The sequence below is a fragment of the Crinia signifera genome, chromosome 7 (assembly GCF_055691185.1).
Source record: "Crinia signifera chromosome 7, ASM5569118v1, whole genome shotgun sequence".
In the NCBI taxonomy this organism is placed as follows: domain Eukaryota; kingdom Metazoa; phylum Chordata; class Amphibia; order Anura; family Myobatrachidae; genus Crinia; species Crinia signifera.
The window spans coordinates 104,375,595-104,399,344 of record NC_139223.1 but is presented as its reverse complement, the minus strand read 5'-3'; the positions used below and the strand labels follow the sequence as shown (position 1 = coordinate 104,399,344).

The window sequence follows — 23,750 nt, the reverse complement described above, 5'->3', positions numbered from 1 at the left end:
TAGAGTTTCTGCCACTGCCTGCAGAATGCTGCCAAATTGGCCACTGCTCCTCGGCTTATTAGATATTAAACTGATAAAAACAGATACACAGCACAGCACACTCGCTGACCAACTCAATGCTGCATCAATCGCCTACTGATCCTCGGCTGGTGGTAAACACGATCAAGCCATCACCATTTATTAATCCCACTGCCTAGAGTCATTCATGGGGTAACTGGACTTGTCTTTAAATGCATACAACTGTTAGCATTCAAGACAGTGGTAATAATAAATTATAATCAATCAGAGAGCTGACCAATCCCACTAATTGATTGGTGCACCAATCGCCCACTGCTCCTCGGCTGGTGGTAAACAACACGATCAAGCCAGATAGTGGTCTTATTAGATATTAAACTGATAAAAAACAGATAAACAGCACAGCACACTCTCAGACCAACTCAGTGCTGCACCAATCCCACTGCTCCTCGGGGGTAAACACGATCAAGCCAGATAGGGGTCTTTTTGGGGCCTAGTTTTTCAAAGTGCTACCCTGTATGCCGCTGCAGTGCCACTCCTAGATGAGCCACGTGTTTGTGCCGCACACTTGTGTGGCTTAGCATAGTTATACAGCTACCTCGGTGCAACCTTTTGCCCTAAAAACAATAATGTAAGGTGGGAAGAATAGACTGGAAATTAGTAGAAATGAATGTTATTGATGTTAATAATAGCGTAGGAGCAAAAAAACACCATAATTCTGCGATTTTAGCAGTTTTTATGGGTTTAAAAAAAAAAAAAAAAAATCAGAACCCAAAACGTTTAGGGAGTGTTTTGGCAAAACCCATTAGAACCCATAACCTGAAGGTAATCAGAACTCAAAACCCGAAACACGAAAAGTGGCTGGTGCACATTCCTAGTGTAAAGCATGGTGTTTCCTATGCACTGCATAACTCCCGATTTATAGAGCACTGTTGATCCCCAGGGGAACCATCCCCAACAGTACATGGTAGGCACTGCAGCTGCATCTGCCATACAAACATATCAATTTCAAAGGTAAAGCTTAACTGGATACACTGAATGTGAACAAATTCACCTAGAACAGGCCAACAAGAGGAATTTCTCTTCTTGGGATGTTCCACAAAAAATTTGTTTACACCCAAGGCATACATATAAGCTCTCTCACAGGGAGACTTCATCAGGGGTTGTTTTTTACACAAATCTCATATCCTCTACTGAGGTTTTACTGGTCAGAATAGGCGGAACCTCATAGATAATTTGTGATAATTTGAAAGCTATCTGTAAATAGTGCAGATCTTATAATCCCTGTGAATTGTTGTACTCTTCTCAAATACTGTCAGTGATTTCACTCCCTTCTTTGTAGAGGTACAAAATACGTACTAATCCAAAGGGGACTAAAATAATTATTTGATTGACCAACAGAGCTTCAATGGGTAGATACAGAGAAGGCCAATTTTTTTTTTAAAGTGGACTTAACCACCTATCCTCAAAAAGGTGAGTTATCCAGTCTCCTTAAATGATTTTTATATAGCAAGGTGGATGACCATTCCTGGCTGTATGTGCATGTGTGCTCTTCAGTGTCCAAACAGCAAAACTAGGCTATTCAAGGAAAATGAAAAACAATGGAATCGTGATATATTGCTCACAACTTCCTTACAGACAAAATATTTACAGATATGGGATCAAAGTGGTGCAACCTACCAGCAGCTAGAATTCACCATATATCACCAGGCTCCAAGCAGGTGTAATTAGAGTCATACAGCATGGATTTACATAGTTACATAGTAGGTAAGGCTGAAAAAAGACTTGCGTCCATCTAGTTCAACCTGGTATAGTTATCCATTGCTGATTTGGTAGGTTCTGGTATTTTACAGACAAATTATATTTCTTATTTGTACCCATGGATGTTTTTCTCCAGTAAATGTTTGTCCAACTTTGCCTTGAACGCATTTAATGAGCCAGCCGTTACCACCTCTCTGGGAAGAGAGTTCCAGAGTTTGACTGTTCTGACCGTAAAGAAATTCTTTCTACTAGCTGAATGAAATCTTTTTTCTTCTAATCTATACTCATGCCCTCGCGTCCTAGATTCCTTTCTAGTAGAAAAGAGGGTGTGTGACAGTTCCTTATATTGGCCCTTGATATACTTGTACATGTTGAGCATGTCCCCCCTTAAACGTCTCTTTTCTAATGTAAATAGTCCCAAATTGCTTAATCTCTCCCCGTAGCTTAAATTCTCCATTCCCCTAATTTATATACGCTTTTGTTTGGTGACCTCACTTCCTGTAGGTATGTTCATAAGAAAAGGTCTTAAATCCTATTTTAAACTATGGACTAAGCAACATTAATTAAATGGGGTGTTGTCTGGAGGTTAATTACTTACTACGTAGATTTTCCCGATGATATAAAAGATTAAAAGCTCAACAAATGGGAGATTATATATTTTACAGCTATTTCCGGCAGAACTGTGTGTTACACCTTGCGTTCCACAGTTATACAACTATACACAGTTATATATAGAAGTTCCGGCTTTCAATTGGAACTCGGCTCTCGGTGTAGTTGAATTTAACAGAGGGCTAAAACATCCTTAATTAAGTGTGGGGTATTCTAGGAGTTTATAATTACCTATAGAGATTTATTCAGTGAATTAAATACTTAAATACCGGGGACATAAGGCAGAGTGTCTTATAACGTTATTTCCGGTGAAAGTTTGCTTTCCGCCTTGCATTCCACAGTAATACATCCAGTTCCAGCTTTCAATATTAACTCAGCATTAGGTATAGTTGGTAGTGTGGGTTCCTGTGGAACCTCTGCGTTCCATCTAGCGTTAATCTTCCATTACCGGTTTAAGTGGAAATAAGATATATGCGTTCCAGATGGAATTTATACGTCCATTACAGGTTGAGTATCCCTTATCCGAAATGCTCAGGACCACGAGCATTCCGGATAAGGGAATATTCCGGTTTTTGGAATATATTTTTTTTAGCCATACTTACCTGCCCCTGGTGGGTCCCCGATGGTCCCTCTGCGTCCATGGAGTCCTCCGGCGTCCACGGCAGGCCACCAGCACCGTCTCAGGCATCTCCAGTGGTCCCAGGAGTGCTTTGCGCAAGTTCCCAGGCGCGCCGGTGACATCACCGGCGCGCGCGCGCACTCGCGCAAAGCACTCCTGGGACCGCTGGAGACGCCGGAGAGGATGCTGAAGGCCTGCTATGGACGCCGGAGGACTTGGTAAGTATTAAAAGAGGGTTGGGGGGGGGGGGAACAAAAAAAAATTGAATTATTCCAAAAAACCACGTTTTTTGTAATAATTCGGATACAGGATGCCCGGATACGGGATACCTGACCTGTATTAGCGGAGACTCAAGGGATATAGTATTATACTTTCTGGTAAACTATGCGTTCCACGTTTAAATTCCCAGTTCCGGTATTGGTAGGAAGCAATATTAGCAGAGGTTATGTAAATTACTAGATGTTACATAGTTACATAGTAGGTGAGGCTGAATAAAGACTTGCGTCCATCTAGTTCAACCTATGTTTATAGTAGCTAATCCCTTGTTGTATAGTATGTTCTGATATTTTAAAGGCAGATTGTTATTTATTCATATCCGTGGATGGTTTTAACCAATAAATGTTTATCCAACCTTATGTTGGACCTAATACACCACCAAATAAATTAGTGTGAAATAATATAAAATTACACACAGTTTTCCTAAATGTTTAATAATTATGCAAGATTATATACTACCGCAGTGTGTTTATGCATTCCACTGACCAAAGGAGTTCCGCAATCGATCTGTGCATTCCACTGACCAAAAGGTTTCCAAATTGAATGGGTGTTATGGAAATTGGTTAACCTAGAATGTGGGGATAACTTGGTGTTTATAATAGATTTCGTGTTAAAATCACATTGTGCCTTCCAATTGTGCACTTCCACAATCAATGGCCATATTGAAAGGCTTTTTATGTATTCACTGACCAAAGTTTAGACTATCACATATACTTATATTATATACTAGCAATTGTGGATGCGCAATTATATCGCACGCTTGCACGTCCATTTCTGTGTGCGCATCTCTGATGCACGCCTTATTCCGTGGCGCAGGGTGGTGCTTACCCTGCCAGGAGCTGCCCTGATGAGAGCGGATCCATCTGTGTGTGTGTGTGTGTGTGTGTATAGGCAAGGAATGATTTGTACACAATATTCAGAGGCACTCTGACATTTCCAACCAAATGTCACAGCAGAATGAACTGAGAACCAACACTGGTAGGTACTGTAGTCAAGGTTTCAGGTGTTGAGACCTTTATCAAGACATAACAAGACACATACAGTAGTACTTATATATATAGACTGTGTGTGTGAACTTACATCCTCTACACGCTCGAGCCGGGTGACGTCATCAGTGCGCCAGAGTGCCGATGGATCTGGACTTCCTAGGGGGGCGTGTCTGGAGAGATGTGCACCATCACCTAGGTGATAACATGTAAACAATACATTTCAAAAACATAGCAGCAGACCAAAGAACCAGCTGAAATACAAAATATGCACTAAGTGTAATAGCATTAGAAAGCGGCACCTTAGTGCACTCTCATGCTGCTCTGAACCAATAGGAAGGCAATATGATAATGTGCTCACGTACAACTTATTGTGCAAAAAGAAAGACAAAAAGAATACTATTAACCCTTCATTTGGACAAGGCAATTAGAATAACTGTGATGCAACATTGGACCACCAACTGCTAATTATAAATAAGCAAATAGCCCGCCGATGCATGTAAACAATAATTGTTTATTCAAAATAAGAGGATGCACAGTCTGTAATCTATGGATCCACCTGGTTTACAATCTCAGTAGGAGATGGCCCCTGTCACATCCTCTTGTGCTGGGGGGAACACAATCATAGATTTTGTACCTTATTGTAGGTAAATCATGATTGGACATCTTGAAGTGGTATTCCACGGGTTGTTCCGATCCCTTCCCGTCTAGTTCTGCATGAATACTAGATCTGTGGAGAGCTATCTTTCCTTAAGCTGCCTAATAGTTTTGTCTATATATATAATAGGTCGCAAGGCGGATTTTATATATTATATCACGTAGTGACTGCTAATTGTCAAAGGATGACGTATTATTATCTTTTCTCCCGATTTTTGATGGAAGAAATGGTCCCCAGTCTCTAGACTCAAGCACGTTGTCACGGTTGAAGGTTCAGATGGGGTCGTGTGATGCTCAGGGACTGGAGACGAGACAGCAGCAGTAGGGTTAAAACGAGCGGGTTTAGTAAATTATTCTAGGAGTCCGCCACCGGTCTCACCCTGCATTATTCCTGGAGTCCGCCACTGCCGCTCTCACCCTGCATTATCCTGGCAGTCCGCTACTGCCGCTCTCACCCTGCATTATTGCGGGAGTCTGCCACTGCTGCTCTCACCCTGCATTATTCTGGGAGTCTGCCACTGCCGCTCTCACCCTGCATTATTCTAGGAGTCCGTCGATGCCGCTCTCACCCTGCATCACACAACCAGATGCCGTCGGAAGACGGCCTTAGTGACAGTAGAGTTTCTGCCACTGCCTGCAGAATGCTGCCAAATTGGCCACTGCTCCTCGGCTTATTAGATATTAAACTGATAAAAACAGATACACAGCACAGCACACTCGCTGACCAACTCAATGCTGCATCAATCGCCTACTGATCCTCGGCTGGTGGTAAACACGATCAAGCCATCACCATTTATTAATCCCACTGCCTAGAGTCATTCATGGGGTAACTGGACTTGTCTTTAAATGCATACAACTGTTAGCATTCAAGACAGTGGTAATAATAAATTATAATCAATCAGAGAGCTGACCAATCCCACTAATTGATTGGTGCACCAATCGCCCACTGCTCCTCGGCTGGTGGTAAACAACACGATCAAGCCAGATAGTGGTCTTATTAGATATTAAACTGATAAAAAACAGATAAACAGCACAGCACACTCTCAGACCAACTCAGTGCTGCACCAATCCCACTGCTCCTCGGGGGTAAACACGATCAAGCCAGATAGGGGTCTTTTTGGGGCCTAGTTTTTCAAAGTACTACCCTGTATGCCGCTGCAGTGCCACTCCTAGATGAGCCATGTGTTTGTGCCGCACACTTGTGTGGCTTAGCATAGTTATACAGCTACCTCGGTGCAACCTTTTGCCCTAAAAACAATAATGTGAGGTGGGAAGAATAGACTGGAAATTAGTAGAAATGAATGTTATTGATGTTAATAATAGCGTAGGAGCAAAAAAACACCATAATTCTGCGATTTTAGCAGTTTTTATGGGTTAAAAAAAAAAAATCAGAACCCAAAACGTTTAGGGAGTGTTTTGGCAAAACCCATTAGAACCCATAACCTGAAGGTAATCAGAACTCAAAACCCGAAACACGAAAAGTGGCTGGTGCACATTCCTAGTGTAAAGCATGGTGTTTCCTATGCACTGCATAACTCCCGATTTATAGAGCACTGTTGATCCCCAGGGGAACCATCCCCAACAGTACATGGTAGGCACTGCAGCTGCATCTGCCATACAAACATATCAATTTCAAAGGTAAAGCTTAACTGGATACACTGAATGTGAACAAATTCACCTAGAACAGGCCAACAAGAGGAATTTCTCTTCTTGGGATGTTCCACAAAAAATTTGTTCACACCCAAGGCATACATATAAGCTCTCTCACAGGGAGACTTCATCAGGGGTTGTTTTTTACACAAATCTCATATCCTCTACTGAGGTCTTACTGGTCAGAATAGGCGGAACCTCATAGATAATTTGTGATAATTTGAAAGCTATCTGTAAATAGTGAAGATCTTATAATCACTGTGAATTGTTGTACTCTTCTCAAATACTGTCAGTGATTTCACTCCCTTCTTTGTAGAGGTACAAAATACGTACTAATCCAAAGGGGACTAAAATAATTATTTGATTGACCAACAGAGCTTCAATGGGTAGATACAGAGAAGGCCAATTTATTTTTAAAGTGGACTTAACCACCTATCCTCAAAAAGGTGAGTTATCCAGTCTCCTTAAATGATTTTTATATAGCAAGGTGGATGACCATTCCTGGCTGTATGTGCATGTGTGCTCTTCAGTGTCCAAACAGCAAAACTAGGCTATTCAAGGAAAATGAAAAACAATGGAATCGTGATATATTGCTCACAACTTCCTTACAGACAAAATATTTACAGATATGGGATCAAAGTGGTGCAACCTACCAGCAGCTAGAATTCACCATATATCACCAGGCTCCAAGCAGGTGTAATTAGAGTCATACAGCATGGATTTACATAGTTACATAGTAGGTAAGGCTGAAAAAAGACTTGCGTCCATCTAGTTCAACCTGGTATAGTTATCCATTGCTGATTTGGTAGGTTCTGGTATTTTACAGACAAATTATATTTCTTATTTGTACCCATGGATGTTTTTCTCCAGTAAATGTTTGTCCAACTTTGCCTTGAACGCATTTAATGAGCCCGCCGTTACCACCTCTCTGGGAAGAGAGTTCCAGAGTTTGACTGTTCTGACCGTAAAGAAATTCTTTCTACTAGCTGAATGAAATCTTTTTTCTTCTAATCTATACTCATGCCCTCGCGTCCTAGATTCCTTTCTAGTAGAAAAGAGGGTGTGTGACAGTTCCTTATATTGGCCCTTGATATACTTGTACATGTTGAGCATGTCCCCCCTTAAACGTCTCTTTTCTAATGTAAATAGTCCCAAATTGCTTAATCTCTCCCCGTAGCTTAAATTCTCCATTCCCCTAATTTATATACGCTTTTGTTTGGTGACCTCACTTCCTGTAGGTATGTTCATAAGAAAAGGTCTTAAATCCTATTTTAAACTATGGACTAAGCAACATTAATTAAATGGGGTGTTGTCTGGAGGTTAATTACTTACTACGTAGATTTTCCCGATGATATAAAAGATTAAAAGCTCAACAAATGGGAGATTATATATTTTACAGCTATTTCCGGCAGAACTGTGTGTTACACCTTGCGTTCCACAGTTATACAACTATACACAGTTATATATAGAAGTTCCGGCTTTCAATTGGAACTCGGCTCTCGGTGTAGTTGAATTTAACAGAGGGCTAAAACATCCTTAATTAAGTGTGGGGTATTCTAGGAGTTTATAATTACCTATAGAGATTTATTCAGTGAATTAAATACTTAAATACCGGGGACATAAGGCAGAGTGTCTTATAACGTTATTTCCGGTGAAAGTTTGCTTTCCGCCTTGCATTCCACAGTAATACATCCAGTTCCAGCTTTCAATATTAACTCAGCATTAGGTATAGTTGGTAGTGTGGGTTCCTGTGGAACCTCTGCGTTCCATCTAGCGTTAATCTTCCATTACCGGTTTAAGTGGAAATAAGATATATGCGTTCCAGATGGAATTTATACGTCCATTACAGGTTGAGTATCCCTTATCCGAAATGCTCAGGACCACGAGCATTCCGGATAAGGGAATATTCCGGTTTTTGGAATATATTTTTTTTAGCCATACTTACCTGCCCCTGGTGGGTCCCCGATGGTCCCTCTGCGTCCATGGAGTCCTCCGGCGTCCACGGCAGGCCACCAGCACCGTCTCAGGCATCTCCAGTGGTCCCAGGAGTGCTTTGCGCAAGTTCCCAGGAGCGCCGGTGACATCACCGGCGCGCGCGCACTCGCGCAAAGCACTCCTGGGACCGCTGGAGACGCCGGAGAGGATGCTGAAGGCCTGCTATGGACGCCGGAGGACTTGGTAAGTATTAAAAGAGGGTTGGGGGGGGGGGGGAAACAAAAAAAAATTGAATTATTCCAAAAAAACAAGTTTTTTGTAATAATTCGGATACAGGATGCCCGGATACGGGATACCCGACCTGTATTAGCGGAGACTCAAGGGATATAGTATTATACTTTCTGGTAAACTATGCGTTCCACGTTTAAATTCCCAGTTCCGGTATTGGTAGGAAGCAATATTAGCAGAGGTTATGTAAATTACTAGATGTTACATAGTTACATAGTAGGTGAGGCTGAATAAAGACTTGCGTCCATCTAGTTCAACCTATGTTTATAGTAGCTAATCCCTTGTTGTATAGTATGTTCTGATATTTTAAAGGCAGATTGTTATTTATTCATATCCGTGGATGGTTTTAACCAATAAATGTTTATCCAACCTTATGTTGGACCTAATACACCACCAAATAAATTAGTGTGAAATAATATAAAATTACACACAGTTTTCCTAAATGTTTAATAATTATGCAAGATTATATACTACCGCAGTGTGTTTATGCATTCCACTGACCAAAGGAGTTCCGCAATCGATCTGTGCATTCCACTGACCAAAAGGTTTCCAAATTGAATGGGTGTTATGGAAATTGGTTAACCTAGAATGTGGGGATAACTTGGTGTTTATAATAGATTTCGTGTTAAAATCACATTGTGCCTTCCAATTGTGCACTTCCCAATCAATGGCCATATTGAAAGGCTTTTTATGTATTCACTGACCAAAGTTTAGACTATCACATATACTTATATTATATACTAGCAATTGTGGATGCGCAATTATATCGCACGCTTGCACGTCCATTTCTGTGTGCGCATCTCTGATGCACGCCTTATTCCGTGGCGCAGGGTGGTGCTTACCCTGCCAGGAGCTGCCCTGATGAGAGCGGATCCATCTGTGTGTGTGTGTGTGTGTGTGTATAGGCAAGGAATGATTTGTACACAATATTCAGAGGCACTCTGACATTTCCAACCAAATGTCACAGCAGAATGAACTGAGAACCAACACTGGTAGGTACTGTAGTCAATGTTTCAGGTGTTGAGACCTTTATCAAGACATAACAAGACACATACAGTAGTACTTATATATATAGACTGTGTGTGTGAACTTACATCCTTTACACACTCGAGCCGGGTGACGTCATCAGTGCGCCAGAGTGCCGATGGATCTGGACTTCCTAGGGGGGGGTGTCTGGAGAGATGTGCACCATCACCTAGGTGATAACATGTAAACAATACATTTCAAAAACATAGCAGCAGACCAAAGAACCAGCTGAAATACAAAATATGCACTAAGTGTAATAGCATTAGAAAGCGGCACCTTAGTGCACTCTCATGCTGCTCTGAACCAATAGGAAGGCAATATGATAATGTGCTCACGTACAACTTATTGTGCAAAAAGAAAGACAAAAAGAATACTATTAACCCTTCATTTGGACAAGGCAATTAGAATAACTGTGATGCAACATTGGACCACCAACTGCTAATTATAAATAAGCAAATAGCCCGCCGATGCATGTAAACAATAATTGTTTATTCAAAATAAGAGGATGCACAGTCTGTAATCTATGGATCCACCTGGTTTACAATCTCAGTAGGAGATGGCCCCTGTCACATCCTCTTGTGCTGGGGGGAACACAATCATAGATTTTGTACCTTATTGTAGGTAAATCATGATTGGACATCTTGAAGTGGTATTCCACGGGTTGTTCCGATCCCTTCCCGTCTAGTTCTGCATGAATACTAGATCTGTGGAGAGCTATCTTTCCTTAAGCTGCCTAATAGTTTTGTCTATATATATAATAGGTCGCAAGGCGGATTTTATATATTATATCACGTAGTGACTGCTAAATGTCAAAGGATGACGTATTATTATCTTTTCTCCCGATTTTTGATGGAAGAAATGGTCCCCAGTCTCTAGACTCAAGCACGTTGTCACGGTTGAAGGTTCAGATGGGGTCGTGTGATGCTCAGGGACTGGAGACGAGACAGCAGCAGTAAGGTTAAAACGAGCGGGTTTAATAAATGATGTCATACAGGGACTCAAATAGTTCTTTGAGAAAAGGGCAGGCAAAATAATAATAAATAGCAATGATAATCAATGTCCAGATTACAATGATGAGGAATATTCAGATTACAATGATGAGGAATGTCCAGATAACAAGAAAGTTGATGGTACCAAAGCTACAATTATATATAAATTTAATTGCTGGGTCCAATGTATTGGCCACCACCATCATTTGATAATGCTATTATAATTATCAGTTGGTGTTCCAATGTTGCATCACAGTTATTTGAATTGCCTTGTCGAAACGAAGGGTTAATAGCATTCTTTTTGTCTTTTTCTTTTTGCACAATAAGTTATGTGTGCACATTATCACATTGCCTCCCTATTGGTTCAGAGCAGCATGAGAGCGCAGTAAGTGCCGCTTTCTAATGCTATTACGCTTGCCGCATATTTTGTATTTCAGCTGGTTCTCTGGTCTGCCACTATGTTTTTTTTCAAATGTATTGTTACAGGTTATCACCTAGGTCCTTGATGGCTAACCTTGACACTCCAGATGTTGTTGAAGCAGAGAATGCTGGAATTTGTAGTTCCACAACAGCTGGAGTGTCAAGGTTAGCCATCAAGGACCTAGGTGATGGTGCACATCTCTCCAGACACACACCCCTAGGGAGTCCGGAGCCATCGGTGATCTGGCACACTGATCTCACCCGGCTCGAGCATGGAGAGGAGTTTCGCAGCACGGGTGTAATTTCACACAAAGTCTATATATGTAACTACTACTGTATGTGTCTTGTTATGTCTTGATAAAGGGTCTCAACACCCGAAACATTGACTACAGTACCTACCACTGTGGGTTGTCAGTTCATTCTGTGGTGACATTTGGTTGGAAATGTCAGTGCCTCTGAATATTGTCTACATATTTTTATATACATACATACACACACACACACACACACACACACACACACACACAAAAACCCTGGCGAAGAATTTAGAATTGGAGACCAATTTAGAATAGTGCTCTATTGTGTAATTGTGTACTATTGCACATCTTGATATATGAAAACAAAATGTAAGAAAATTTACTGCCTCATTCTTATAAATTAATTCTGATTGTGTATTTAGATGAAAACCATGACCCATTGGACAGATATCATGGAATATATTTTGCAATGCTGCTTGCTGGGGTTGGATTTCTCCTTCCATATAACAGCTTCATTACTGATGTGGATTACCTTCATCACAAGTTCCCAGGTGTGTTGAACTTTATGCCAATAATTGCTCACGTCTACCCCTTCTGTGTTACCCCTTCTGTCTGCCTCTCCTCTTTACAATGTAAGCTCTCACACGCTGGGCCCTCTTCCCTGATGTTCCCTTACTTCTATTACTAAAACCATCTTCATACTTCTTTAATGGCATATAAACTTTCAGTTTTATGCCACCCTTTTACTTATGTTAGTATTTTTATTTATTTATTTAGTTTCTTATATAGCGCAGCATATTGTGTTGCACTTTACAATTGGAAACAACAGTGATTAAACAAACTGGGTAGATACAAACCGACATGGAGGTAGGAGCAGCCTGCTCACAATCTTACAATCTATAGGGATAATAGGAGGGATACATAATGATAGAATTCCATTGCATGGCAGTCCCATCAGATTACAAAACAGACCTGATGGGATGCAATTAGATATAAATGCTACTGGAGGTTGTGTAAGGGTCCTGAATATGATAAGCTTGCCTGAAGAGGTGAGTTTTCAGGGAACGCTTGAAAGTTTGGAGGCTGGAGGAGAGTCTTAGTGTGCATGGAAAGGCATTACATAAGGTGGGTGCTACCCGACAAAAATCCTGCAAGTGTAAGTGGGAGCAAGTAATGAGTGTGGATGAGAGACGCACATCTTGTGCACAGAGGCGAGGTCGGGTGGGGATATATTTTGAGATAAGTGCCGGATTTCGCGAGGCTTTAAATAGCGGCTCCCACGCCCGCCATCTTCACTCCAGTCTAGTAGCGGGTTGGGAGAGGGTGTGTTGGTGCTGCTGCTGGGGCTTAAACTTGAGCTTGAACGTAATATTTTATTCGCTGGGGCTGTCTGCGTCAGTGCTGTTGTGTACTCTTTTCTCTCTTCTTAGGGTGGGATCACCCTAGCAAGGAGGACAGTCGGCTCTAACTGTGTACTTGTAGTACTACTGTCACCTCTGTGCTGGGGCCTACCTCTGGTGCTGTGCTGTACCTAACATTATATATATTTTATAATATTATTAATATATATATATATATATATATATATATATATATATATATATATTTAGTCCACTGGTGCTGCCTGCACTGAATAGAGGCTACCAGTATTTACTCAGTCCACTACTGCCACTGGCAGTGCTACTGCCTAAGTGTACCTACCTAGTAGTAGTACTACCTACCTACTAGGCTGCTATATATTATTTAATTAAAAAAGAATACCTGTCCTGCAGTGCTGCGTGGAACTGTAATAAATAATTCCATGCTGCTGGTGCACTGACATGTGCCACTGCCAACCAGTATCTACTGCAATAATATATATATAATTAATTATCATAAATTCTGCTGGTGCATATAGTAGTCTGCTACTGCTGTAACTACCTGTGTGGTGCCCACTGGCAGTGCTACTGCCTACCTAGTAGTTGCTCTACCTACTAGGCTGCTATATTATTTAATTAATTTAATTATATATATATATATATATATATATATAGTCCACTGGTGCTGCCTGCACTGAATAGAGGCTGCCAGTACTTACTCAGTCCACTGGTGCCACTGGCAGTGCTACTGCCTAAGTACCTACCTAGTAGTACTACAGGAAGTAATATGGCCGCCATCTGGAACGCATGACGCTACAGTCATGCGTTCCAAAGCCTAATTTAATGTTTAAATGGGATTCTTAGCCCCGAAATATCTAATGTTGCACTCATTCCGCATAGGTATATAAAGTACAGCTTAATTATTGTACTAAATTACACACATTAAGGCTATTAAGCCTATCATTTAACGATATTAGAGAGTAAAGCAACAGGAAGTGATGTAAGGGCTAGTTCCCTATATAAGAACGCAGGGAACCCTAGGACTTCATTCAGTGTTTGGAATCCAGGAGTTCACATCCGGTTCTACCACCACTCTGTAAGTAATAAATTCCACCATTTTTGGGCTAAAATCACTGCCATATAAACTGAAAACCTGCGTGGAACTGTAATAAATAATTCCATGCTGCTGGTGCACTGACATGTGCCAGCCAGTACATAATAATTAATTATTATAAATTCTGCTGGTGCACATATACTAGTATTGCTGGCGTATCTACCTGTCTTGTACTGCCGTATCTACCTGTCTGGTGCCTAGTACAGCCGTATCTACCTGTCTTGTGCCCACTGCCTAGCACTGTTGTATCTACCTGTCTGGTGCACACTGCCTAGTACTGCCATATCTACCTGTCTTGTGCCTAATACTGCCGTATCTACCTGTCTGGTGCCTAGAACTGCCGTATCTACTTCTCTGGTGCCCACTGTCTTATCTACCTGTCTTGTGCCCACTGCCTAGCACTGCCGTATCTGCCTGTCTGGTGCCCACTGCCTAGTACTGCCTTATCTACCTGTCTTGTGCATAGTACTGCCATATTTACCTATCTTGTGCATAGTACTGCTGTATCTACCTGTCTGGTGCCTAGTACTGCTGTATCTACCTGTCTGGTGCCTAGTACTGCTGTATCTACCTGTCTTGTGCCCACTGCCTAGTGCTGCGGTATCTACCTGTCTTGTGCCCACTGCCTAGTACTGCTGTATCTACCTGTCTGGTCTGGTGCCCACTGCCTAGTACTGCCGTACCTAACTGTCTTGTGCTCACTGCCTAGAACTGCCGTATCTACCTGTCTTGTGCCCACTGCCTAGTACTGCTGTATCTACCTGTCTAGTGCCTAGTACTGCTGTACCTACCTGTCTGGTGCCTAGTACTGCCTTATCTACCTGTCTGGTGCCTAGTACTGCCGTATCTACCAGTCTGGTGCCTAGTACTGCCGTATCTACCAGTCTGGTGCCTAGTACTGCCGTATCTACCTTTCTGGTGCCTAGTACTGCCATATCTACCTGTCTGGTGCTCACTGCCTAATACTGCCGTATCTACCTGTCTTGTGCCCACTGCCTAGTACTGCCTTATCTACCTGTCTTCTGCCTAGTACTGCCGTATTTACCATCTGGTGCCTAGTACTGCCGTATCTACCTGTCTGGTGCCTAGTACTGCTGTATCTGTAATACCTGCCTGCTGGTGCATACCTACTGACGTATTAATTGCACTCCAGTGGTGCCTTCCTGTGACATAACTCCACAACAATAATGGAGATCCAAAATATGGAGGTTAAAAAAATAGGGAAAGATGAAGATCCACTTCCTCATAGTTCTGAAGCTGCTGCCACTAGTCATGAAATAGACGATAAAATGCCAACAACGTCGTCTGCCACGGCCGATGCCCAGTGTGAAAGCAGAGGGCATGTACAGTCTAAATCAAAGTCCCATAGAAGGAATCGAAAAAGTAAATGTAAATCATTGGAAGAGAAACTTAAACTTGGCAATATGTGTTAGAACTCCTGCTGTCAGCGCTAGCGCTGAAGCAGGGAGTTCTCGGCGGCGCGTCCCGGTTGTTACTAAGCAACCAGGACGCCGCCGCGTCACAGGAAGGGGCCGCGTCGGTGACACGCACACCCCTTCCTACGTCACGGACGGCCGGGAGACTAGCGCCCGGCCGCTTCCGCAACGCCCGCCCCGGTTGCCTAGGCGACTGGGGACGCTAGGCAGCCGGGCGGAAGCTAGAGACAGTGCGGCATCTTCCCTGCCAGGAAGTGCCGCTATATTAAGCTGCACGCCGGGACACTCAGGCGCCGGTTATAGTTCAGACCCAGCGTCCTGAGTGTTCCCGGTCCCTGCAGTACTGCTATCCTGGTCCAGTCGGCTTTCCTTCGTCCGTACAAGTACTGCACTCCAGATCCTGTTTACTGAGCCTGTTGGATGCCATTTCAAGCTCTCAGCTTTGTGTTGTCGCACCAGTGTCAGATAAGTTTGAAACTTCATCTTCACTACTTTTCTGTGTTGCCTTTTTGAGTCATCCATTGTGTATTGTTACACCTGTTGCCTTTTTGAGTCATCTATTGTGTATTGTTACACCTGTTGCCTTTTGAGTCATCCATTGTGTATTGTTACACCTGTTGCCTTTTTGTCATCTATTGTGTATTGTTACACCTCTTGCCTAGTGTTGGGCCGTTCAGGTACCGTTACCACGGCTGTGGCTGATATCTGTATCTGAGGTAACCATTTGCTCCTCATTCAGGATTCCCGTCAGGGCCTCGCCAGTTGGGTTAGTTAGCTTTCCCCTTGTCAATCTCTGGCCTTGGCGTGCGAGTTGTCTACACGTAAGACCAGGTGGCATCGAGGTGGGAGCCTGACTAACGGGCTCTCACGAACGCGGCTATTAGTGGTGAAGGTTAGCTCCGCACTCGCACGCTAACTCCAATTGGTTGCAACGGAGGCAGGGCGGCGAGGTTACCCTCTATCCTGACAGTTCTCCTTCCAGTCAGTGTCACGTGGTGCCTCGCCAGGCAGCGTGGCACAGGAGATCCTGACATTATAACCGGCCACACACACACATCACTCAGCCGTTCTGGTCAGTATGGATCCTTCCCAGCAGGCCACGGGACATGCACTTGTGGGCCAGATTCACACACTTACGCAGAAATTGCAGGACCTTACTCTCCGAGTTAGTTCACAAGAGGAACAGGTCCATGGGGTCCTTACTTCCGCTAGACGCCCTGAGCCCAAGCTTAATCTTCCCGATCGTTTTTCTGGGAATCGTTCCCTTTTCTATAATTTCAGAGAGTCCTGTAAATTGTATTTTAAGTTACGTCCTGTCTCTTCAGGCTCTGAATCCCAGCGGGTAGGGATAATAATTTCTCTTCTTCAAGGGGACCCTCAGACCTGGGCATTTGGACTCCCTGCCGGTGATGAGGCCCTCTCCTCCGTCAATTCTTTTTTTTCCGCCATGGGGTTGTTGTACGATGACCCTGATAGGTCCGCCTCGGCAGAGGCTAACCTTCGGGCCCTCCGACAGGGGCAAGGTACCGCAGAGAGTTACTGTACTCAGTTTAGGAGGTGGGCCAATGACTCTGGCTGGAATGACCCAGCTTTGCGAAGCCAATTTAGAATTGGGTTGTCAGATAGCCTCAAGGATGCCTTGGTTCATTATCCGTCTCCTTCGTCCCTCGACGAGATTATGCAGTTGGCCATCAAGGTGGACCGACGTTTCAGGGAACGTCAGAGAGAGCGGGAGTCTGGGGTCTTTTCCTCATCTTCCCAGGAAGATTTCTCAGATCCCTCGGCTGACGAACCCATGCAACTTGGCGCAACTCGTCTTTCCGCTTCTGAAAAGAATCGGAGAAGACAGAAGGGATTGTGTCTCTATTGTGGGGGTGCGGGCCACCATGCCATGGGTTGTCCTCTTAAGGCGGGAAAAGACAGGGCCTAGGTAATTTTGGGGAAGTTTACTTAGGCCTTACTCGTTTTTCCCCGGTGGACTCTTATCTATATTAGTACCACCATCTCATTTGGGAAACAGTGTCTGGAGATTTCTGCTTTTTTGGATTGTGGCGCAGCAGGCAATTTTCTGGATGCTTCTGTGGTCGAATCTCTTGGGGTAAAACCCATTCCTTTAGAGACAGGCTTGTCTGTCTGCGGATTAGATGGCCAACCATTGTCCAATGGCAGTATCTCCTTTCGCACTCCTTCCCTCAGGATGACAGTGGGCGCCTTACATTCTGAGGAAATATCGTTTTGGGTTTTTCATTGTCCGTTTGCGCCTCTTGTCCTGGGGCTTCCTTGGTTAAAAAAGCATAATCCTGATGTTGATTGGGTCACAGGGGAGATTACCCGGTGGGGGTCATCTTGCTCTAGTAATTGTCTTGCTCTTCCGCTACGGGCAGTTGTTCCAGTCCAGGACTCTCTGCCCGTACCATATCACGAGTATGCTGATGTATTCTCTAAAAAGGAAGCGGACATACTACCCCCTCACCGGTCGTTTGATTGTGCCATCGATCTTCTCCCCAATGCCAGGTTACCTAAGGGGCGGTTGTATGCATTATCTGGTCCTGAGTCTCGGGCCATGGACGATTATATTAAAGAAAGTCTAAAAAAAGGCTTCATTCGTCCTTCCAAATCCCCGGTGGGGGCGGGTTTTTTCTTTGTAGAGAAAAAGGACGGCTCGTTGCGTCCATGTATTGACTATAGAGCGTTAAACCAGATCACTGTAAAAAATTCTTATCCCTTACCCCTTATTTCGGTCTTATTTGATCAGATCCGAGAAGCGGTTATCTTTTCTAAAATTGATTTGAGAGGGGCCTATAACCTCATAAGAATAAAGCAGGGGGACGAGTGGAAGACCGCTTTTAACACTCATACCGGCCACTATGAGTATCTTGTGATGCCTTTTGGTCTTGCGAATGCTCCCGCCGTCTTCCAAGACTTTATCAATGAGGTACTCCGGCCGTATCTTGGCATCTTCGCGGTTGTTTACCTGGACGATATCTTGATTTTTTCCAGGAGTCTCTCCGAACATAGACAACACGTCTGCTTGGTTCTTCAAAGATTGCGTGAAAACCAACTTTATGCCAAATTGGAAAAATGCGAATTTGAAGTGTCCCAAATCTCTTTTCTGGGGTATGTCATTACTCCCACAGGCTTTTCCATGGATCCCAGTAAAGTCCAAGCCATCCTGTCCTGGGCCCGTCCCACCAACCTCAAGGCCATACAAAGATTCCTGGGATTCTCAAATTATTATCGCAAATTCATTCGTTCTTTTTCCGACATCGTCGCGCCTATTGTGGAGCTCACTCGTAAAGGAGCGGACCCGCAACATTGGTCACATCAGGCCATTAAAGCCTTTGATCATTTAAAAAAAGCCTTTACCTCGGCACCGGTGCTTCACCATCCTGATCCCAGAGTCCCGTTTTTAGTGGAGGTGGATGCTTCTGATGTTGGGGCTGGAGCAGTGCTATCCCAGACTACCCGTCATGATAACAAGTTACACCCTTGTGCCTATTTTTCACGAAAGTTTTCTTCCGCCGAAAAAAATTATGACGTGGGAAATAGAGAATTATTGGCCATTAAATGGGCCTTCGAGGAATGGCGCCAGTGGCTTGAAGGAGCAGAGCACGAGGTCACCGTTATTACAGACCATAAGAATTTGGCCTACATCCAGTCCGCCAAACGGCTCAATCCTCTCCAAGCCAGATGGGCCTTATTCTTTACCCGGTTCCGATTTGTCATAACGTTCAGACCTGGGCCAAAGAACACTAAGGCGGATGCTCTTTCCCGAAGTTTCCAGTCCACTCAAGACTCAGAATTGTTCGAGGAACCCATTATTCCTTCCAATCTAATCTTGGCCGGGTTAACTCAAGATCTCGCTTCTCGTGTTTTAGCCTCTCAACCGTCTGCTCCGCAGGAGACCCCTCAGGATCGTCTCTTTGTTCCTAAGACTCTGCAAACCTCAGTCATCAAAGACTTTCATTCCAGCAAATTAGCAGGACACCCGGGCATCGCCAAAACCATTGAAAGTCTGTCCAGAGTGGTTTGGTGGCCCACCATGAAGCAAGATATCACTCGTTTTGTTTCTTCCTGTCCTGTTTGTGCCCGTCATAAGTCGCCCAGAGTTTCCCCCATGGGCCAACTTCTTCCATTACTCGTTCCTGAAAGACCCTGGTCCCATATTTCTATGGATTTTATCGTCGATCTCCCCAGGTCTTCCCATTGTTCTACCATTTGGGTTACTGTCGATCGGTTCAGTAAAATGGCTCATTTCGTACCATTACGCAAGCTTCCTTCGGCCCAGGAATTAGCCCAACTGTTCATTACCCACGTGTTCAGGCTTCATGGTTTCCCCAAAGACATTGTCTCCGACAGAGGATCCCAATTTGTCGCTAGTTTTTGGAGAGCGTTTTGTTCTGACCTAGGCATTCGGCTTAGTTTGTCCTCCGGCTATCACCCACAATCCAATGGACAAACCGAAAGAGTTAACCAGGCCCTGGAACAGTATTTACGTTGCTTCGTTGCCAAATGTCAGACCAATTGGGCAGAGCTGGTACCCTTGGCCGAATTTTCTTATAATAATGCCTATCACGTTTCTACCAAGACGTCACCCTTTTTCTGTAACTTTGGGTATCATCCTAAATGCAACTCCTTTGATATCCCTGCCAAGGCCGCTCGGTCCAACTCTTTGGTAGTTACTGCTCTCAGAGACTCTTGGAAAAAAGTGCACTTAGCTTTGAATCAATCCGCAGCCCGATCTAAGATGTTTTATGATCGGCACAGAAGACCTTGTTCCTTCAAAGTCGGTCAAAGGGTATTTTTGTCTACTCGTCATATCAAGCTGCGCCAGAGATGTCATAAGCTGGGTCCTAAATTCATTGGACCTTTTCTCATTACTAAACAAGTTAACCCGGTAGCCTTCCAATTGCAGTTACCCAAATCCTTGAAGGTTAATAATGTTTTCCACTGTTCTCTCTTCAAACCGGTCCCCGCTTTGTTTCATCAAAAACAGCCCAAGAAGCCGGTGGTTGTCAAAGGCCATAAAGAGTTTTTAGTCTAACGGATTCTCGATTCAAAAATTGTCCGGGGTCAACTTAAATTCCTGGTACATTGGCAAGGATTTGGGGATGAAGAGAGATCCTGGGTTCCGGATAGGCTTTTACATGCTCCCAGATTAAGGGCTGAATTCTTTAAAAAATTTCCCTTCAAGCCCGGGGCTAAGGGTTCGGTGACCCCTCCTCAAGGGGGGGGTACTGTTAGAACTCCTGCTGTCAGCGCTAGCGCTGAAGCAGGGAGTTCTCGGCGGCGCGTCCCGGTTGTTACTAAGCAACCAGGACGCCGCCGCGTCACAGGAAGGGGCCGCGTCGGTGACACGCACACCCCTTCCTACGTCACGGACGGCCGGGAGACTAGCGCCCGGCCGCTTCCGCAACGCCCGCCCCGGTTGCCTAGGCGACTGGGGACGCTAGGCAGCCGGGCGGAAGCTAGAGACAGTGCGGCATCTTCCCTGCCAGGAAGTGCCGCTATATTAAGCTGCACGCCGGGACACTCAGGCGCCGGTTATAGTTCAGACCCAGCGTCCTGAGTGTTCCCGGTCCCTGCAGTACTGCTATCCTGGTCCAGTCGGCTTTCCTTCGTCCGTACAAGTACTGCACTCCAGATCCTGTTTACTGAGCCTGTTGGATGCCATTTCAAGCTCTCAGCTTTGTGTTGTCGCACCAGTGTCAGATAAGTTTGAAACTTCATCTTCACTACTTTTCTGTGTTGCCTTTTTGAGTCATCCATTGTGTATTGTTACACCTGTTGCCTTTTTGAGTCATCTATTGTGTATTGTTACACCTGTTGCCTTTTGAGTCATCCATTGTGTATTGTTACACCTGTTGCCTTTTTGTCATCTATTGTGTATTGTTACACCTCTTGCCTAGTGTTGGGCCGTTCAGGTACCGTTACCACGGCTGTGGCTGATATCTGTATCTGAGGTAACCATTTGCTCCTCATTCAGGATTCCCGTCAGGGCCTCGCCAGTTGGGTTAGTTAGCTTTCCCCTTGTCAATCTCTGGCCTTGGCGTGCGAGTTGTCTACACGTAAGACCAGGTGGCATCGAGGTGGGAGCCTGACTAACGGGCTCTCACGAACGCGGCTATTAGTGGTGAAGGTTAGCTCCGCACTCGCACGCTAACTCCAATTGGTTGCAACGGAGGCAGGGCGGCGAGGTTACCCTCTATCCTGACAGTTCTCCTTCCAGTCAGTGTCACGTGGTGCCTCGCCAGGCAGCGTGGCACAGGAGATCCTGACAATATGCCATTTATGACACGGAGTGGTACAGCTTCACCTTCCTCCTCTCCCCCCACCCAATAGGAAATTTAAGAGAGTTAGGCTGACACCGACTAAAAAAACTCTGAAAACAAATCTGCCTTCTAAAGACAAATCCCCAAGGAGAGTCCTAGGGTGGCGGTGGTTGTGATGCCGGACCTTCCCATAACTGTACGTGAAGAGGTGGCTCCTTTTACCATTTGCAGTACGCCCTCTGCATATGCTGGAAGGATCACCCACAGTCTAGTTCCAGATTTAAATAATGAAGGAGGAGGATATTGATGTAGCTGGCGCTGAGGAGGAAGTTGACGAGGAGGATGGAGAAGTGGTTTGCTTAAATGATGCACCTGGGGGGGGGGAAAGTTGTTGTCCATGGGATGAAAAAGCCCATCGTCATGCCTGGGCAGAGGACCAATAAATCCACCTCTATGGTCTGGAACTTTTTTTATCCGAATCCGGACAACAAATGTATTGCCATTTGTAGCTTATGTAAAACTCCAATAAGCAGGGGTAAGGATCTTGCCCACCTATGGACATCCTCCCTTCGACATCACCTAAACAACCTTCAGAAATACATGTTTAGTTCAGGAACTGCGGCTAGCAGTCCAGGGACACCTAAATCCCTTGGTCCTCCTTTTGGAGCCAAGCACATGAAAAGTACACCACCAACTCCCTCATCGTCAAATTCCTCCTCAATCCGGATCGGGGGGAGTCCTGCAGGCCATCTTACCTGCATGACTACGCCGCTATGCCTACTACTACTGCCGCTGCTGCTGCTCCTGGAAGTCAGTCATCATCCCAGAGGGAAAGTCGTAAGACCGCTATGTCTTTCACTAAGCAATTGACCGTCCAACAGTCGTTTTCCATGAGGATGAAATACGACAGCAGTCCTCCTATAGCAAAGCGGATAACTGCGGCCTTGACAGCTATGTTGGTGTTAGACGTGCGTCCGGTGTCCGCCATCAATGGAGTAGGATTTAGACGGTTGATGGAGGTATTTTGTCCCCGGTACCAAATCCCATCTAGATTCCACTTCACTGGGCAGGCGAAACACGCGATGTACAGGGACATCAGAAAAATTGTCCTCAGTGCCCTGAAAAATGCAGCTGTACCCACTGTCCACTTAACTACAGACATGTGGACAAGTGGATCAGGGCAAACTAAGGACTATATGAGTGTGACAGCCCACTGGGTAGAAGCATCGCCTTCCGCAGCAGCAGCAGCATCTCCTGCACGCCATCTCCTTCCAAGGCAGTCTACGCTGTGTATCACCGGTTTCAGGAAGAGGCACAACGACAACAATCTCTTAGAGAAACAGAGGGAAATCATCTCCCAGTGGCTTACCCCCTTAGACTCTCCTGGGGATTTGTGGTGTCGGACAACGCTAGTAACATTGTGCGGGCATTAAACATGGGCAATTTCCAGCACGTGCCATGTTTTGCCCACACAATAAATTTGGTGGTGCAGCATTTCATCAAAAATGACAGGAGCGTGCAGGAGATGCTTACGGTGGCCCGCAAAATTTGCAGACACTTTCGGCATTCTGCCACTGCCTGCCGAAGGCTGGAGCAGGAGCAAAAACTTTGCAACCTGCCCTGCCATCAGCTTAAACAAGAGGTGGTGACGCGCTGGAACTCCACCCTCTATATGCTGCAGAGGATGGAGGAGCAGCAAAAGGCCATTCAAGCCTACACGGCCACCTACGACATAGGCAGAGGAGCGGGGCTGCACCTGACTCAAGTGCAGTGGAGGCTGATTTCCGTGTTGTGCAAGGTTCTCCAGCAGTTTGAACAAGCCACACGTGAAGTCAGTTCCGACATTGCCTGCATTAGTCAGGTGATTCCCCTGATCAGACTGTTGCAAAAGCAGCTGGAGAAAGTGAAGGAGGAGCTTAATCGTCGCAATTGTGCAAAGCATGTCGCTCTTGTGGATGAAGCCCTCCATACGCTTTGCCAGGATACGAGGGTGGTCAGTCTGTTAAAGTCAGAGGAATACATCTTGGCCACCGTGCTCGATCCTCGGTTTAAAGCATATGTTGTGTCTCTGTTTCCGGCAGA

The 23,750-nt window shown here is 44.7% G+C and overlaps 1 protein-coding gene across 6 annotated transcripts in view; it reads left to right on the top strand.

Annotated features, from left to right (window-relative positions):
- Positions 1–23,750, top strand: part of SLC29A4 (solute carrier family 29 member 4) — a 243,524-nt gene that overhangs the window by 63,030 nt on the left and 156,744 nt on the right. For all 6 annotated transcript variants that reach the window (XM_083153582.1, XM_083153583.1, XM_083153580.1 and 3 more), the window contains one exon: positions 11,911–12,039. In XM_083153582.1, the coding sequence (XP_083009708.1) occupies positions 11,911–12,039 (129 nt within the window). The remainder of the gene's footprint in view (positions 1–11,910; positions 12,040–23,750) is intronic.